General features: G+C 37.3%; 1 protein-coding gene across 3 annotated transcripts in view; it reads right to left on the reverse strand.

Moving 5' to 3' along the window:
- The window catches only part of LOC110377444 (inverted formin-2), a 98,757-nt gene that overhangs the window by 2,640 nt on the left and 76,399 nt on the right, over positions 1–19,718 (reverse strand). For all 3 annotated transcript variants that reach the window (XM_064040851.1, XM_064040850.1, XM_064040849.1), the window contains 21 exons: positions 11,267–11,375; positions 10,817–10,897; positions 9,759–9,918; positions 9,335–9,368; positions 6,225–6,363; positions 5,799–5,978; positions 5,406–5,526; positions 4,916–5,115; positions 4,660–4,764; positions 4,249–4,409; positions 3,860–4,048; positions 3,606–3,732; positions 3,281–3,433; positions 2,801–2,998; positions 2,566–2,688; positions 2,214–2,340; positions 1,771–1,899; positions 1,269–1,406; positions 789–918; positions 303–418; positions 35–142 (listed from right to left, as the gene is read on the reverse strand). In XM_064040851.1, the coding sequence (XP_063896921.1) occupies positions 35–142; positions 303–418; positions 789–918; positions 1,269–1,406; positions 1,771–1,899; positions 2,214–2,340; positions 2,566–2,688; positions 2,801–2,998; positions 3,281–3,433; positions 3,606–3,732; positions 3,860–4,048; positions 4,249–4,409; positions 4,660–4,764; positions 4,916–5,115; positions 5,406–5,526; positions 5,799–5,978; positions 6,225–6,363; positions 9,335–9,368; positions 9,759–9,918; positions 10,817–10,897; positions 11,267–11,368 (2,821 nt within the window). In that variant the 5' untranslated portion in view covers positions 11,369–11,375. The remainder of the gene's footprint in view (positions 1–34; positions 143–302; positions 419–788; positions 919–1,268; positions 1,407–1,770; positions 1,900–2,213; positions 2,341–2,565; positions 2,689–2,800; positions 2,999–3,280; positions 3,434–3,605; positions 3,733–3,859; positions 4,049–4,248; positions 4,410–4,659; positions 4,765–4,915; positions 5,116–5,405; positions 5,527–5,798; positions 5,979–6,224; positions 6,364–9,334; positions 9,369–9,758; positions 9,919–10,816; positions 10,898–11,266; positions 11,376–19,718) is intronic.

Below are 19,718 nucleotides of genomic sequence, written 5' to 3' on the forward strand. Positions count from 1 at the left end.
TATAATTCAGGTTGTTTATAGATAGATGGTATACCTTCGACAGTCTCGAGCGCCTTGACGACGTCGCTGTCGGGCAGCACCGCCGGCCTCCAGTCCGCGCGGCCCTCGGGCAGGGGCTCCAGGGTGGCGCTTCGCTCGCTCTCTGAAATATTGATGACTTTGTTTTAGACCTATTTACTTTCATATAAAATTGGAATAAGGATTGAATGATGATGATGACTAATCTTAGTCTGTTGAAGGTTTTCGCATATGGTGGATTTGATTGAAAAAGTACTCTGTTCATAAAATAGCGGTATAGTTACCGGAGTCGTTTTCCAAGGATCGCTTATCCGCGTGGAGGCGTGTGGGGGTTCGGCGCGGCTTGGCGTCCTCCTGGCTGTTCGCACGCAGCCACGACTCGATCTTCTGCCGCCACTCCCTGTGAAACGGATTATATTTAATCATTGCTATTATTCTGGTTAGTAAGAGCTTATGGTTAAGTAACAGTCGCACGGATCAATCGATTCAAGGAAAAGCAACACTTGGTGCAGTCAGTCCGTGGATGGGTGACCATCTTGTCATGACAAGCTTGTCTGTGTTTTAGAAGGCGCGAAAGTCTCGGTGGTCATTTCAACATCGACATTTGACATTTATGAGGGTATTCAAAAGGTCAAACAACCGGAGCAGAGAGGCTGTTTGCTGTATTCAGGTAGACTGGAACTGACCTCAACACAGCTGACAGCAAAAGCTAGGTTGGCAGAACCTGGATTATTAGTGAGGTGTACAAAAGACGTAAATATAGTACATACTTGGGCTTAGGTGCTTGCGGCTCGGGCGTGCTGGGCGCGGGCGAGGCGCGCGGGGACGGCGCGCGCTCGCGGCTCGGCTCGGGCAGCTCCAGCCGCGCACGAGCCGCGCCGCGACGCGACCACGAGCGATCTGTTGGACATCAAGAAAGTATATGTAGTTTGATTATGATGTTCTGACAAAATAAAAAAGATGATACGTTTTCTATACTATCATTAGCTAACAACCCTTCAACTGTGGCGGCCATTTTGCTAGAATCAGCACATCTGTGTCAGTATTTCACATGGCCAATTATATATATTGTCGCGCTGTCAAGTGTAACCTCTAAGCAAATCATGTTTGTATTGTCTTATGACAAAAAAGTTGTGAACGTTGTGTAAAAGGACATTTTGTAGTAGATACCTACATTTTCATAAGCATTGCCCCCGTGCGAAGCCGAGGCGGGTCGCTAATACAAAATTAAATAAAAAAATAGCACATACCAAGACTTCCCCAAGCACTCCTCTCCCTCAGATCATTGGCAGCAGGTGAGGAGTGTCGGAGGAACTCCAGTAGACCTTCCTCATCATCACCAGGACTGGCCCGGCTTCTGCGGCGTAAGCTGCCTGTAGGAGTCACGTCTGGAAATAAAAATATGATTTCTTAGTTTACATAACTATGCAGGGTGAGGAGCTTTCGGCTAAGTAACAGCCGCCGAGGTCGGCCATAGGGTCGGTAGGTGACCATTTAAACATCTCAGGCTGTAGTTATGGTTAGTTAGAAGTCAGAAAGTCGGACAACCAGTATTACTAAAGAGAATTGGGTTGCTTACGTAACGAAGTAAAGGAGATCAGGTTGGCAGTCGCTCTATAGTCTGGTAAACAGTTGCATCCAATCCGATTACACTGGAAGCCTATCCCAATATAGTAATTCGGAAAAGGGCTAGACAAACGATGCTGAATGAAGCTAGATAAGTAAGATATATAAAAGATATGTGTAACTAACCAGGCTCAGGCTCGTTGTCATGGGGCTTCCTGAGCGAGCGGCGGCCGAGCCCGTTCCTGATGTCCAGCAGGAGAGACTCCATCAGCGACTCGCACTCCGACACTGGTGTACTGCACATGCTGCTTGTGCCTGCAGGAGAAAGTTATTGGATAAGTAAAGTAGAGCCACAAGAAGTGATGAAAGTTCTGTGGTCGTCAAGTTGAAAAGTTCTGTGGTCGTCAAATTTGTAAATAGGTAACACAGGGGTAAAACCATAGTTGGTTCAAAATAGAGGTAAATTCTTGATGTTCTGCTTTGATTCAAAGACCTCTAAATAGCTCTTAGAAGTTCATGTGCGTGTACTTAGTAGTACATATATGTACATTAACCTTAACTGTGACAAAACTGTCTCAGTGGAATTAGACCAACTCTAATTTGAATATTTCATAGTTAATTTGACTTGCCAGTCTTAACTCTTGCGGCGGCGAGATCTCTGGCGCGTCTCCTGGCGGCGGCCTGCTCCTCATTGGCGCGCCTCCGCTCATTGTCGCTCACTGCAGACCTGAACTTGCTGCAGAACCATACGAACATCTGGAATTGCAAAATGGCAGTGAGAAATTTTATAGCTAAAAATAACTCGGGATTTCAAACAAAGAAACCTAGGTTTTACTTGTAGAAGTAGTGGAGTTTTATAAAGTTACCCACCCTGCAGGGTGATTACAATGGCCGATGAGTGCAATTATTTGAACTAAAATTTGTGGTACTGGCCAGTGATCATTCTCTTATTAACTCTGAAGGACTTATACATGAACTCACCTTAAAGCACTCCTCCAGTTTAAAGGATCCAGTATCCTCGCAGAAGAACTCCGCAAGCTGTTTACGAATGCTTTCCACTTCCTCCATATCTTTGTTCAGAGCTGATACTTCTTGTTCGGCCACCTATAAAATAAAATGATTATGAAGGTTTTAAAGATGTCCTTACAGCTTATACGATTCCCTTTCGAACTCAGATTTATTTTCAAATAAGCCACTGAAAATTATGTTTCCTTACTTGCAAGAAATCTCCCATCTGCTCCTTAATATCCTGCTGTGTACTTGGCAGCAATATTTCCTTCTTCAGCCCCTGTATCCTGTTGGCGAGGGTCTTGATCTCGTTGTGCAGCTGTTCCACGCTGGCCTTAGCGGCCTCTTCCAGCACGCGAGTGTCGTCTGCGAAGTGGATCAGTTCTTTGTTCTTGCGTTCTGCTTGCTGGGGAGAGAGAACCAAGTTTTTATGTCAGGCAAAGGGTATTTGTGAATCATCTTCCGAGCCTTTTTCCCAATCATGTTGGGGTCGGCTTCCAGTCTAACCGGATTCAGCTGAGTACCAGGGCTTTACAAGAAGCGACTGCCTATCTGACCTCTGATATATTAAAATGTTAATACACCTCTCAGGAAGACACATTTTTTTAAAGAAGGTGTAAAGGTGTTAAGAAGTTTTAAAGCAGGTAAGTTTTCTGATCCCATAGGAATATTTTTTTCTAGTCCTTACCATAGCGACATAGTGCATGAGTGTCATGCCAGGCTTGTTAGCCCTAATGTCAGGCAGCTTCTGCAGAGAAGACAACTTGACGCCCGCGGCTCCGCCTGCGTACCCGCCCGCGTTCAGGAAGTTACCCGCTATCAATGCTATGTATAGCACCTCCTGTAAATTATAAAAGAAATTAGTAAATAGCAACAAAGAAGAACCAAGCTGGTTTAACAGTTCCCTCCATGATTTGATAACATTTTCAGTGAACCATACCCAAACTTTTCTTTGATACGCATATGACAAACAAACAAAATCTTTGCAGTGTTATAAAGTATTGTAGTTTTACCTGTAACGCTCTTGAAGACATCAGATCGTCTCCAGCAACCAAAATGGCGTTGATAGCACTCTCTAAGTACCCAGATGTTGAAGCCCATTCTTCTTTCAGAAGCATGCATTCAATACGCAGTTTGTAGCTGAAAGAAAGTAATCATTGTTAGTACAAACTAATTTGAAATACCATGAAATAATCTCATAACAAAATATACTAGGTCTACTCAATAGACCAAAAAGACCAACCAGTATACCGAAAAGACCACTTACTTAGGAAGCTGTATGAGCTGCAACAAGAATTTCTCAGCAGTTCCCAATTTTGTGACGTCACCGGTAAAAGCTTTCAGCATTTCAGACTCGTCTACTTCGGGCAGTATCTTGAGTAGACCACGCAACTTCTCAGTGCCGATGTCATCGTGAGCTCCTTCACGGATTAGCTGGATAATATCCTCGTTGGAACTGGAAAGGAGAAAATATAAATAAAGTAACAATAAAAACTTGGTTAATGATATATTTCCTAAAGGTATCTAAGACATAAATGACTGACTAATACATGACTAATAGGACAGGAAAACATCATTAATTCGAAATAATAAAGTCGAACAGCAAAAAGGCTGAAAATGTTCTATAGCTTACCTAAAAGAAGATTGCTGTCTTACCTTCTGAACTGCTTCAAGAAAATATTAACGTTGAGACTCCTCTTGCCGTCCAAGAGAGTAATCTCAGAAGACTCCTTCCTCGGTTTCCTCTCCCCTGAACTGTCACAGATGGGACTTCGGCCTAACCTGGGTGATGATCCTGCAGACCCGGTTGGCTGTATCTGGGAAGGTCAAAACACAGTTTAGAAAATTATTGCAAGAAAACAAATAGAACGATTTGTAGTAAGTATATAGCTTCAACATCAGCTTTTTCACCGTCCCATGGCTGGATTGCGGCCACGCTTGCTTAAATACAGGTTTGTAATGTAAGACTATAGAACAGGTTTTATATAAATGTAATAAATGATGTTCCTATGAACAAAAACATGCAAATCTCTATCAGTTAACAGTTCTGGAATACTGGTTAGTTACCTGTTGACAGAAGAGGCCTTCTATCTCTGTCCAGTCTAATTCTGCTTTCGGTGAGTGTTTGTGTGCCGACGCTACCAGTGACCAGATATTGTTTTGACCGATGACCTGAAAATAATGAACGTTAAGTAGCAAATAATGATGATCTGAGGAATCGAGGATGTATTCTGAATATTAGGTAAGTTATCATTGTAATGATGAGGCAGTTCTTAAAGTATCTGTAGAACCAACTGTAACTGTAGCTTTAAATTCATCTCACCTTATTATTAGGAATTTTATTCCAGTTAATAGTTTTCATCTTTGTCTTCGGTATGGGTGTCTCCTGCTGCGGCAGCTTGATGTCCAGAACTGGCGCCGGCGGGGAGGGGGGACAGGCGGAGGGGGGCGGCGGGACGGGCGGGGGAGGGGGACCGCAGGGGGGAGGTGGGGGTAGCATTGGTGCTGGCGGTGGTGGTATACCTGAGGATAGAAAATGTTTGTGAACAGCTGTAGTTCATGGAGAAGTTTATGAAGAACATTTATTGAGCAATGGAAGCATTGTTATTTGATAATTGAAAAGCCTGTAAAATAATCCAGATATTTGGAACCATGTTGATACAGGGGCTGTACTCATAATCAAATGTCACTACAGGTATTAATTCAGCTACGCCACGGATGAATATCATCAAATAAAAACTCTCATGACACAAGACTTAAAAGAAGCCAAGTCAGGTTACTAAAGATAAATAAAATAGTGTATTATATCTTACATGCGCTGGGCATCATGGCTGGTGGAGGAGGTGGTGGCGGTGGCGACAACGCTCTCTGCAGACTCTGCTTCCTTCCACCACCAGACATGTCACGGTGCTGACAGGTACAGCCGACCTTAGCCTGGAGATCAGAAGATGATGGAGGTTAAAGATGACGATGAGTTACATTATATTTGACCAATAGTAACTTTGCGATAAGGAGACCTGTAAAACTACAAGAATAAAATAGAAAACCCATTTTGATTTTGGTCTAGCTAGAAGAACTTAGTTCTAAATTTTTAGAGACAGAAAGTTCGTGTTACTCAATGGCAATCTTACGAATGAACAAGTACAGAGCCATTAAAGGTATATTTGTTAGGTTTTTATTTATTAAAGATTAAAATGCTTCATTACCTGAACACTAGGAGCTCTAAGCAATTTAGCAGCATCTTCCCTGGTCTCCAGCAATGTGGCGCGGTGCACCAGAGTCTCAGCCGTGTCCCATACGATGTCACTCACTGGCTCCTTCGGGTCTATCCTCAGCAAGTGCTGCAGAATGCTCAGGAATGGGATCTCCTGTGGTGTGTCCGCCACCTAAAAGATTGGGAAGACAACATTTACCCAACGATCGTTATCATATTGTACCTACATATGTATATGGGTAGTTAAATGTTACATATTACGGTAGATGGTGGTGTACCAGGCAGGTACGTATCTGCTATCCCTATATAAGGGTCGTGTTTGAAATCGTCATTGATTGAATTATTACCTCTGCCTCTCCATCCCTACCCTTTCATACATAGCACACTCACTAGTGACTATAGTGGTCATAGTTCCTACCTGTTTAAGGATAGCATAGAACACATCCAGGTGTGAGTTGAGGTTGATTCCTCCGGGACCCTGGGCCTCATCACTCTCCCTCTGCTCCTCAAACACGTCCAGTTGGACGCCCAGGTCTGGGTGGCTGGCTGCTTCATGTCTGCAAGAAAGTAAATAGAACTAGTTATATGGGGGAACTTTTAAACAAAAAGAAAAGTTATGTCAACCATTTGAAGAGTTCTTCTGCTATTTGAAATTTTTAATCAAATCAAACATTTGAAGAGATTTTAATCAGGGCCTGTTAGGTTATTATGAATGAAATAGCGTAAACTTTATTTTCGGAGGCTAAAGCGGCTTTCACACTTAGAGGACATTTGGAAAGAAAGTCATACGAAAGAAAGTAGGTAGTAGTACCTACTTAAATAACTTAGGTAAGTAAAGTACGACACCTAATTAAAAAAAAAATCTATCAAGAGAATAGCCATGTCCAGATTACTTCAAATACCTGTTTCTCACGACAACAGTACAAAAATATACAGTTTTGAGGGAAAGTAAGTAATAGAAACTTTGCCCTCAGGCATAATGCTTGAGTCCATACTGGTCATACAAGCGCTACTTGTGAACTATGGGTAAACTTCAAATCTAACTGTTTTACGAAACGCTTTTGATTTTAAATGGAAAATACTAAAGTAGGTGTCGAAGTAGCTATTCCTACTTGTAAGAGGGACCAACACTACTTTTAACGTCACCAGTAATAAGTAGATTCAAATTGAGGAAAATGTTTTATGAAGTAGTTAGATAAGATTAGGTGCAAGTCATTTTTTCTTCTTTTCATTATTTCCTTTTTACAATTTTACTATCTGCAACATTAATGATTTTGTTTTAACCTTTTTTGAAAATGTTATTCTAACGATTAGATACTAACGAACCTTCCGATAGTCACTACCTTTTATAGCCATATTAGGTAGTAGATACGGAACAGTTCCAAGTAATCATGACACATTTAATAATAACATACAAACTAATATTAATATAACAACTGAATCAGCTAAATATAATCACAAACCGGTTACCGAGGGTTTAGTCACATTATCCGCTGTAGCTAATAATTTAACGAGTGGTTATTCATAAAGGATACGACGCCATATTTGGTGCGGACCGGACCAAAGGATGCGCCTACGCAGAAGTCGGTTAACTTCGTTTTTCAAACTGACAACGACTTGTTTTTGATACTTTAGGATTTGGTTTTAGAAGGGTTGCAGGTAGATAGTAAAATATCGGTTTCTTTTGGTTAAGATATTGGGTTTTAGGGTTTTAGGAACTTTATTGTGGCTAAACCTGATAATGGTAATATTGTATTTTTGTGGGCAAGAGTTTGGTTACAAGCTGTTTTGAAATACAATTTTGCGTATTCAGCGAGTAAGACAAAAACATGGGCTAAATAGTTGTGGGAATGGAAGTAACTAAATAAACGAACATAACTATTCTTGTAATAAATGGTAATAACGTACCTACAATAAAATGATTTGGTCGTAAATAAGACGTTGAGAATTAAGTTAATTAAGAGTTTATTGATGTCACATTAAGTTCATTAAGCAATGCTTAGGTAATTTACAACACTAATTTAATTTTGTCAATGAGGGTTTTCTAAAATGGCGTCCACCAGGTGGCAGCACCGAGTCGTCAGGTCCAGGTAACTGTCAAAGTGCTTATCTTTACTATGAATAGTGAACGATTTTAGTGTTTTTTTTTTATTTTATAATTAAAGCACTGCATTATTGTTTTACTATTGAGGTTGAGTAAATAAAAAAAACTAAATCATATTGTGAACAAATTTTTCAACAAGCTTTTCCTTAGTACCAGTGACTTTTGCACCCTCTCCTTCTCCTCCTTCCTCCTTCTTAGCTCAATTTTTAGTTCGGAAACCTTATTCTGACCGTAGTCCATAATAAAATCAATAACACTTCCAATATAACAGAATTTCAATAAACAATAAGTTCGGCACCTACAATTCCATACTATTTGACAGCTGTTTGGACCTGACGCATGCGAAGCGCCGCCTGGCGGCAGAAAAAATATCAAAAACCCTCATTGGAAACTTACAACCACCAATTTACTTCGTTGCTTTGTCAAAATTAGACTTTATAGAGATACACTTAAGACTCAAATTGAAACTGCGTATTTTAAGTACATAAGAGCTACTGTTTATTTCCAAATGATAGGGACCAATATATCAAATTACACAAATTGCTCAATTTTAAACTTCACAATAGAATGTGTTATATTTATTTGGTACTAAATAACGAGGGACAAAAAACTTGATCGCATTTTGTTTTTTTGGTGTCTCGCCTATAAAATTATGGAGCGTAGTCAATTGGTGACTACAAAAAAACAATGTTAAACTGTGGTCGATGTAATCTAAATAATTATTGTACTGGTTATTGATTTACTAATAATAATAATGTCGTTTCCAATCATGTCAATATATAATTAAAGAAAATATTTTCAGAAACCGTCAGTTTTTTGGCATTTACAATGTAAAAACGATAACAACACATATTTTTCAATGAATGATTCGAATGGCTGAAAAACGATAAAATCATCATAAATCCTGCCTCAAGAATATTGTGTAGTTAATTAATGTACATGATTCTGACACAAAGAACAAATGTCGGTCTTGTAAATCATTTTTTTAAAACGGTCGTATGTTTTTCTGAACAAGACATATTTGTCGATGTAGGTAACTTTATAAGGCGGAATATAATTTCTGTTTGACATAGGTATAATGTGGTAGATTTATGCGTTTTGCACACTGCCCGGTTGAGATAATTATGTTAATATTATTATGTAATGTAGCTCCTTATTTGTGAGTTTATCTTTATGAGAAGCTTTGTAGGAATATAGCAGTCAGTTAACGGTAATAAATTCCTTAAAGAGGTAATAATTATTGAAAGCTTATTCAACTGGTGGCCATATGGACAAGCACTACATATCTAAATTAGGCGAATAAGTTGTGGTAAAAGAGTAGGAAAATATGAAATATGACATAGCTGACGTAATTTGATGAAAATATTTTTGGATACCTTAATGATATAATACGATCATCAAGTTAAATAATGGATGATGCTTACCTTAAGTTGTTTAATGTTGGTAGAAGACCCAGTCCTGAAAACAGAAAAAACAATCAGATTAATGCCCAAAACGCAGAACAAACATCTGCTCCATATTTAACAACAACAAGCTACTGCTCTAAAAATAAATATATATCAACTCCAAGTCAGACACTTTCAAACAGAATCACTTCTCAAATTAAAAAAAATTGGGCAAATTTCAAAATTGAAAAAAAAAAACATCCAAAAAAAACAACATCCTTTTGTTATATGAGCTGTTGATAAAGGTACAGGACTCTTCTATTACTTCGTATTAGAAAAATTACAGAGATATATGTCGAGAGATCATGAGAAGAGCTATGTCCGCCTCTAATGTGACCACGACCGCTCTGCCAAGAGCGAATCGACGAAGAAGGAGAGGAAAATGACAGGTGGTTTTCCTTACCAATGAACTCATTCCTGACTCGGATCCTGTCAGGCAGGCGGGGCGCGGAGATTATGAGGCAGTTGATGAACGCCACCAGGGCAGTCTTGTAGTCTGTGGTGGTCGCATTCTTCAGTTCTTCCACCACCACGCTCAGGCGGTACCTCTCGCCTTTTAGAGACTGGAAGACATAGATTAATGAATTGATAGCAACAAATGGAATTGTTGAGGTTTATGTAAAAACGTAGAAGTTTATTGAATACAGAGTTATCATTTCTTAATAGATAAACTGTGTGATTTGTGGGGATACCTAGGGCTTCAAAATACATACACCGAAAACATGGAAATGCAGGTTTCTGAAACCGTTTATTAAAAAACATAGCCTAATGTTCTATAAACGTTTGATTTGTTTTCACATGACCTTTAAGTTTGAAACCCTCAATATAGACCTACTAGATTACTCTCATGTCTCTTTTAGTTAATTTATCTTTAAGTGCTTTATTTGCATGAGAATCTTCAGACCTCCACAAACAGCAAAGTCATCGTAAACTAAATACCTATGTACACAGGGCCACGCGCTCAGATCAGTATCAGAAATCTGCATAAGTAGTAAAAGATAGCAATCTTTTACTAAAGATGGTAATAATGCTAACATCGGTCACAAACACAGGTGTTTACCTCGAATGATTCATTCTATTTGTTTGTGCTAAAAGAACAATGTTACATGCAAAACAGATTGTCGTAAAAGACAATAAGATATGACAGGTGGATGATTTATTAAAATTAACAGGTGTATGTCTGTACTGCAGAAACTAACTTTTGATTCTACTGATGAAATGGCTCCAAAATCTATGTTCTTATTGAGATCTGTTGTCCACTTCAAGTAAAGTGGATAGGTATACTACTACTGACTGGATAAGCATGCTCTACGTTTGACCACAGTATTGCTTACTCGGATAAGTTCGTAGTCAATCTCGAGCCTATCAACAGTATTATCTTTATAGATCGTCAGGTCGTCAATTAAGGTCTAATATGTGTTTGCACACAGTAATATAGAGAAAACAATTCAGTTGTCTTACCTTGTATCGCTCAAGTGTGTCCACCGCTCTGGCGTAGCCATCAGCATTGTACACGCACAACGCTGATAGCAACTCGAAAACCTGCAGAGTAATACAATAACAGTTAAGTACATTGGAACTCCGAAAACGCTGGAACTGAATCCGTGGGGAACGTGGCAGTCTTATACGTATGAAAACTTAGTCTTTGTAATTGAATTCTCTAGGCGAAAAAACTGATTTCTCAGGAAAAGGAGAAAGCACGTATATTTTTGTGGTCAATCATAGCAAAGAAGTTTCTATAAGTTTTGAAGGTTAAGGACATCTACTAACTAAACCACTAAGTATAGTCTTTGATTTACACTTCAGGTTTTGGCACCCTGACGACACTACTAGACACACATCCTATAGACCCTTATGTCCCGATGTAATAAGGAGAATTTATGACTAATATTCCTTTCTTAAAGGTCTTACCTGTTTCTTAACAGGCGCGGCCGGCGATGTGAGTGCGGCTGCGAGTTTGCCCGTATACTCCGCATGTTCTACGATGTAGTCCAGGCCCACGCGGCTCTCCATCGCCTCACTGGAAGAAAAATACTGGTTAATTCAGGTCGATTTCAGCAGAGATCTTTGGAGTAAGGATTCCCACAAATATCTCTCTTATATACTACACCCAGGTCAAGTTTTGTTTTGTACTTATTACACGCATTTTCCTCAACATCAATAGTAGTTTCGTTGTTGTTTGCATTTGGAAATTGATCAGGTACAATATCCGCTTCAGCAACGTTCTGGCAAACTGTTAGATTATATATTAGTTTAAAATAACGAATATATCTAATACCTTAGCACAATAGAAGCATCTTGAGAGGTTAGCACATCTACCAATTTTTTCGGAAGTTTCAAGTCTATCCTTCGACATGAGCTATCTTTGGTAGCTTTTGAAGATACTTCTGTTTTACACATTTATAACACTTCTTACAATATATTCCACAAAATAATAAGATTTTAGAAATATTTACTTAAATGCTTTTTAACAAAGGCAGACACGATCATAGCTTTTCTTCAAATGCAAATGACAGATAATGCAATCTTGCTTATATGCATCGTCGATGGTGAGGAATAAGGAATAATCCTAGTATGATAGGTAATGGAAAATATGTCTTTACAGGTAAACGTTTTATATTCTGTGGCAGTCTGTCGGTTCGTTTATGGTAACTATTTGGTAGTCATGCCACGTTTACATTGACGTATTGACAATACTTGGATTAAGTATTAGATAATACAATACTTTGCTATCGTTATTTGTTCTAGAGTTTTCTGAACTGTTTGATGTTTATTTCCATTACGAAGAATTTGTCACTTCATCTGAAATCTATTGAACTGTAGATCACCCTTCGTTGAAAGTGTTAACTACTGGTTTTTACCTACTTCCATTTGAGAACCTCCATAGGCTTAACTATATTGTTTTCAACTACATTGGTATTAAAAATTAGCCCCATTGCAGAACAGTTTTAATCATAAAATAAAGGGAATTACAAAAAGTACATAAATAGGTACCTAATGGAAATCTTTAATGCATGTTTGAATCTTTAGCTAGTAATAAAATACGTCTTAATTTTCACACTTGGTTTTTTTATTACTATAAATAAGGATCGGTCGGTGTATTTTTAATTACTGCAAAAAGAACATAATTTGCGAAACAGGTTATTAAATCGAAGATGTCAATGTCAATAATCTAATAAATACTTAATGATATGTACCTCTAAGCGAATGATTAAGTTGTATGTATTTTAAAAGATAAAAATATTTCAGCTTACTGGGGCCGAATTTCGAAGTTCCATTTTTGGCAGTAGGTTGAAAGCATGAGACAGAGTAATATCTACTATGTTACGTTAAATAAAAAAAAAAACAGGTTGTAATGTGCAACGCAGTTTTCCATGTTTAAACGGGAACTATATTTTACACGCGTAAATATTTTTTTTGCGTACAAATATGGCGTCTAAATGGCGCTTATAGCCCATGGCGAGACTATAGACAACAATTTGTATTCTCCCCATAAATAATAATTAAATAAAATTAACACAATCACTAAAACCATAAATAGCAATTAAAGAAACATGTTTTAACAAACTAATGTCAATATACCATATAACTTAATAGTGTTTTTACTATAGTTTGGCATTTTTATAATTAAGAATTTAAATTAAGTTTGAAACTGTATCGGATATGGATTGTAAATGCTGTAAACATCAGTTTTTTTGAGTCATTAATCAATATGTCTTTTTTAGTTTATGATAGAAGCTTTTTGTATCTTTAAAGAAACTTTTGTGTACGAATTTTACAATTCTCTTTTAGACAATGCTTGTGATTTATTACGAAGTCGATCTATGCTAATATTATTAGGTAAACTTTTTTTTGATTGTTTGCTTGAACGAGCTTATATCATGAACTAGTAGTCAGATTTGATTTAATTCAGTGTTAAATAGCGTGTACCTATGTATATTAAGATAGGCTTTTCCGCTAAAATTGTACATCTTTCCAAACATTTGTGTCATTACCACACAGAGAAAAAGAAGAGTACTGTAGAATTAAGAACTTTCGCAATTAAAACCACAAGTTAAACTTTAAAACATTCCAAGGTCCACAAAATTAAACATTAGTACATTACCAATAAGTTAATTCGCGCTAGTAATTGATAGTTTCATCAGAAGCTGATAAGAATCGCAATCTGCCAAACACTCAAATGAAAACTTGGATAATTGAACCAACTGGAGACGACAAAGCCATTGCCGTTTCTTAAAATTTGCAAAAGGTATGAAACTGCCACACTGACACATTAAGATAAGTATGTCAAGTTAATGTTTATGCTTGTGTTTGTCAATTTTGTAGTGTGCGTGTGTGCGAAAATGCATGTGTGAGCTATCACTACATTTGGTTACAATGCCTCACCCTCGCGCGTTTGGCAGACTTTCTTGAATTGATTTGTGGTCACGGCCACTCCAGTTGTTTGAACGCTCTAAGTATGTAAACCGATTCTATCGACATTACATACTGTTGCAACGAATCTTATTTACTGAGAAATGTATGTAAATTATATGTTTATTAGCCTCAGGCACGTGTTGGCTAAGTCATATTAATTTTGCAGAAGATAAGACTTTAGATAAATATATTCTATTCGGTCTAGGTTTTTTGATAAGGCTGAATATGAATCATACAAAAGAAGTAAGCGTTTTGGTCGTTAATCATAGATTTATCTTTTTTAATCTTTTATGTCCTGATATGAAATATTGCAGTCACTTTTATTTCAAAAGATATACTAGAAGACACAAAGTTTCTAAAGTAAATTGAGTAAAACCTTTTTAATTAGTGGCATCAAAAAATCTTTCAAACAAGATTCCAGAACGTAAGAGATAAAAAGAATAAAACACTTTTTTAAACTCCATTTATCAAACATTACCATTTAAATGTAAACCAATAACACTAAAAAATATATTTTTTTGTACAACAGACCGGTTCATCATCAGTCAATAACCGATACGTAGTTATTACGTAAAACACACATCAATATACAAAACAGTAAAATAATCAGAAGTTGCATTTCTCTCATTATCTCTAAGAAATTGTATTATTAAAAATTGTAACAGATCCTTCTTCTTTATAGTTATGTTACAGCCGTTTTTGGGACCTTTACACACGTCCCGTGGAAACTAGTATTCGTACCCGGATAAAATGTAGTCACCTACATATGTCACCAGAAGCAAGAATAGCATCCCGATTAAATATTTTTTCAAATCGGCTTAGTGGTTTTAGAGCCCTTAGGGTAAAAATCAACAAACATAGGTACTAGCTTCCAATAGCTGCCACTTGCAGACGGAATAAATTCTTTTGCTTTCTGTACCTATGTCATTAATATAAGTAATAGCTACCTATGTAGTAGAAATATTTAAATGTAATTTAATATATGTAATATTTCGCAGAAATACCTGTAATTTATTTGTACAAAACTATAAACGTCTAAAAACACTCTTAATACGTAATTTACGATCAAATTTTGATAAAATCACGTATTAAAACATGTAAATTTTTGCCACAAAGTTGATCTTTTTTTCTGACAAAAATGTCGTTTTCCAGATGTTAATTAAGTTAATAAAAATAATATATACGGCCGTTACTAAACCGTATAGAATTTCGCAGTAATTTGCAAAGTCGATAGGGTCCTTAATGGCTAAAAATAGTTACGTGTGAATTCGTACGTTTTACTTTAAAATAACCGTTATACACAGGGAAGTAAGTAATTATAAGATTCTAATCAATCGACTATTAATTAAGTTACTTTTAGGTCATCATCTGCCCACCATTTTCTAAACTATGTTGGGGTCGGCTTTCAGTCCAACCGGATGCAGCTGAGTACCAGTGTTTTACAATTAGCAAAAACTGCCTATCTGTCACCCCAGTGTCTACCCAGTCACCCAGGCAACCCAATACCCCCTTAGTTAGTCTGGTTGACAAATAAATGTATGTGTGTATTTATATTATTTCGAGACTGCGCGGCACCTAAATGCCCGCTTCTAAAAGTTATCTAGCGATAAGAATTACTTCCATGATATTTTTTATCTACGTATTATACTGACTAAAGTACATAATAAACCAATAAATTATAGTGTTTTCAGCAGATAATATCATGATGACAATATTTTTTTTTAAACAAGTTGAAGTTTTTCCCTAGATAAAGAATGCATACTTTTTTAATGATCCATATTTAAACCTAGAATCAAGAATCTCTGATTCAGCTTGACGTAACATCGAGCTAGTTAGCGAATATTTATTTTGTAATAACCATCATATTTTATTATGATACCAATCTGTTTAGATTTGATAATTTGATACTCAGGAATCTGCTCAAATGATCTCTTAATTGACTTTCTCGAAAGAGCAGGAAAAAGTTGTTTGTTTCGACGACCCCGCTACATCTTGTAGAAACTACTGGGACATTTTTTTTTATTTTAAAAGCTTAATAGCCTATTTATCGAGATAGACGACAAGATAGGTACTTTTTGTCCGGGTACGTGAAGCAGTTCCCTCATAACACAGGTGCCACCGTGGGCAGCAGCTAGTATTAGTAAAAGCTAATGATGTTCAAACATTTAAAAAGGTCCGCGTCAAGGCAATCGGCATACCAAACACTTGTGCAAGAAATTGCTATCTCTTCAGCTATTTAAACAATAAACAATATGGTTAAAATAACCAGACACTAGACAGCTTTCGTAACTTAATAAACATAATGTATTGGACAGTATCGGTAAAGTGCGAGCGAGTTATAAAGACCATTCAGTAGATGTAATCTTGCTTGACAAATAGTGAGCGAGGCAGGTGGTCTAGCCTTTGCTACTAATTGGTTTTACAAGACATTTCAATTGGCTAGTTTCCTAAAAAATAATAATTAGTCCGTCTTGTAGATTGTCCAAAATTAAGCGATACGTATTTTTTCTTTTTTAAATTGGATCAGAACTTGTTAAGATATAGCGTGTTAAAGTTGAGTGTGACGTCACAAGTTGCTACAATTTTCAGGACACTGTGACGTAAAAGGCCCCCACTCCTAATTTTTGAAGCGTATTATCTTTGTCATTTTATGTTTAATTAAAAAAAGAAAAAATACGTATCCAATATTTTTTGATTATCTAAAAAGCGGACTAAATATTATTTCATTATTTCGACCCTGGACACTACCCTATTAGGGTGATTGATCATAATATGTCATTGGGTCAGGTAAATATTCACATCATACTCTAGTACAGTGGTTCTTAACCTTTTTGACATGAGGGACCACTTTAACTAAAGTTTGTCTTGCCAGGGACCACCTCATCGGTTTACCTAACTTAGCACTCATTTCTTTATTATTTATCAAAAAAAAAACAGAATGTTTGGGTCAGTTCTACTCAAAGCTAAACGCATGGCGGCAGTTGTGTAGGTAAGCAAATGCAAATAAAGACAAACTTGGCCATGTAGTTTTCAAATGCGCGAGCGAAGCGAGCGCGAAATTTTTATCGTACTTAAACCAAATATTACGTGAAATGTAGCCCAAACGTACTTAACTACTTGTTTGTTGAGAAATGCAAAAATAAGGGCATATACTTTCTGAATACGCGAGCGAAGCGAGCGCGAAATTTTTATCGGACTTAAAACAAAAATTACGTAAAATTTAGCCCAAACGTACTTAACGTTTTGTTTGTTGACAAATGCAAAAATAAGGGCCATAATATAGTTTCTGAATACGCGAGCGAAGCGAGCGCGAAATTTTATCGGACTTAAACCAAATATTACGTAAAATGTTGCCCAAACGTACTTAACTATTTGTTTGTTGAAAAATGCAAAAATAAGGGCATATAGTTTCTGAATACGCGAGCGAAGCGAGCGCGAGATTTTTATCGGACTTCAACCAAATATTACGTAAAATTTTGCCCAAACGTACTTAACTTCCTGTTTGCTGACAAATGCAAAAATAAGGGCATACAGTTCCTGAATACGCGAGCGAAGCGAGCGCGAAATTTTAATTATTTTTTAAGACTCAAAACCAAAATTACGTAAAATGTAGCCCAAATATACATTTTCATGAATGGGGGGACTAGGTACGACACACCCGATATACGTCCATGCGAAACCCCGCTCGCAATTATAAGCCGATAAAAATTAAGTTAGATAACGTATAGCAACGTCGCGAAGCTCAGCTTCGCGGACCACTTGGAATGCCTCCAGGGACCACCAGTGGTCCGCGGACCACCGGTTAAGAACCACTGCTCTAGTATGAAATCTTAGGTAGACCATTATTGGTCATTATTTTGGCATAAATCCGCATAAAAATCGATAACTTCAAAAGTGTTCTAAACCGTTTCCTCCGGTTTCACCTATGTAATCCATGGAAGCTACTTCGTCTGCCGGGGCTGCGGGATTGTTCGGAAGAGTTACCGCGGCCCTTTTACATAAAAGGCCTACGACGGAACACGGCGGTTTTTAGTCAGTAAGAGTCTGACACTCCCTCACCGCTGTTAATCCACAGCGGGAGGGGTCATTTGATAATTTTTGACGTCGTTAAAAAAAAACCTCCTGTATCCGGATAAAATACAGCTTATGTAATCAGGAGATAGTGTAGCTTCTGAACACTGAAAGATTTTTTATAACCAGTAGTTTCGGGGCTACAAACCTACAAACAAACTAACAAAATGTTTTTTCCTCTTTATAATCTTACTACAGAAGTGAAGACAAGATGATTTTGATCTCACGTCTCAGTGAATGAATAATGATGTTGTTTAACTAGATGCGTTAATGACACGTGGTGATGTAACTCGATAGGGATGCACGTGGTGGGCCGTATCTAGTGTAGTTGATGTTTTGATATCAAATGCGTGAGATATTGCGCGTAGAAGGAGCTTTGTAAGTTGTTCAGATAGATTTTTAAATGGAGAGGAAAAATATACTACTTATTTTTTATATTCCTATGGGAAATTGGAAAGTAAATGCCGAGGCTTTAGGATTATTCGATAAAGTTATCGCGGCAACGGTACGTAAAGGGCTCCTAAAGGAACATGGTGGATCTAGTCTATAAAAGTCTGACACTTCTGCTCTGCAGACACAGAACATCAGAAATGAGAGGGAACATTTATGATATCCCACAAAAAAGGGTAAAGTAAATAATGAACCTGACCTATGAAGTATCGTGAAATTATAAATGATGTAGAACATACTAGAAAACAGTATGAATGAGGTCATGAATAAGTTTAAGCACAAGCAGGATATTCATGATTATGTAACAAAACTGGAAATGGAAATGCAAATAAATAAAAAATATGTTAAATGAAGCAGCAAGCAGAAATTCAGCCACACTTTGCTAATGAACCAAAGTTCACGACCACAATTAACTGTTGGCAATTAGTAATTCCCATAACACCGTAATACTGCAGTTACGCGATTTTAATAGCTTCCCATCAGTCTGATGTAACAGTTACGAGATATAAAGATATAATATACTTTATAGCTCCTGCATACCGATTGGTATCTTCACACGTTGAAATCGTGGTTTATCAATTAAAGAGTTTTAATTACGATTCAGTGATCAAATATTTTAACCGACTTCCTAGAAAAATATAAAAGTTCGTAATTCGACTTAATTATTCTGGTAAAAGTATAATATCTCACCTCGCTATAGAAGTATTTTTTAGTACGAACTAAATGATTTTGGTCATGCCCTGGATTTCATCATCTTCATTGATGATTCTGAGCATATTTGTGACATGGTATATTTCCTAGAAGCTCTCTCTTATTTTATGAGTTTCCTATCTAAAACCTTCCCTTTTTACCTATTTAAGTATCAAGTTCTTCACAAATTATGATTTACCACGACTTACATTCGAGAACCTATCTAAAACTTCTAGCACCATCTTCATTACCATGCCAAGGTATAGGGGACAGCCTATAATCCATCGCGTCATTGCGCGATCACGTCTGCGCCCGCGCACCTAAGTTCACCGATCAATATCTCGACTGTTGTAACGCTACTGGTTTTTTTAATAACGCTTCTGTCGCCTCGGGTGATTTTTTGGAATTTGTTTTTGAAATTGACCTTGAAATGATAGCATCGTCTTGTTTGCCCACGTTTTGATTAATCGTGGTAAAATGGAGTGGGTGTGAGCACTGAAGGGTTAAGTGGAGGCCGTCTAGTTAAGTACATCGTTTGATCGTTTGTTAGTGAATAAAGGTTTTGTAATGATGACGATTGTGACTTCGTTTTGGCAATAGTAGATATTTAAAGTGAGAACGACTATAATAAATAGGGCTACATATGTGTAAGTAAAACTCAATTAGGCAAATTCAAATGTGGGGATATGCTTTATTGATCTGATTTTTCAATAAATGTCAGTTTATACTTCAGCTT

This window comes from Helicoverpa armigera, chromosome 23 (assembly GCF_030705265.1).
Source record: "Helicoverpa armigera isolate CAAS_96S chromosome 23, ASM3070526v1, whole genome shotgun sequence".
In the NCBI taxonomy this organism is placed as follows: Eukaryota; Metazoa; Arthropoda; class Insecta; order Lepidoptera; family Noctuidae; genus Helicoverpa; species Helicoverpa armigera.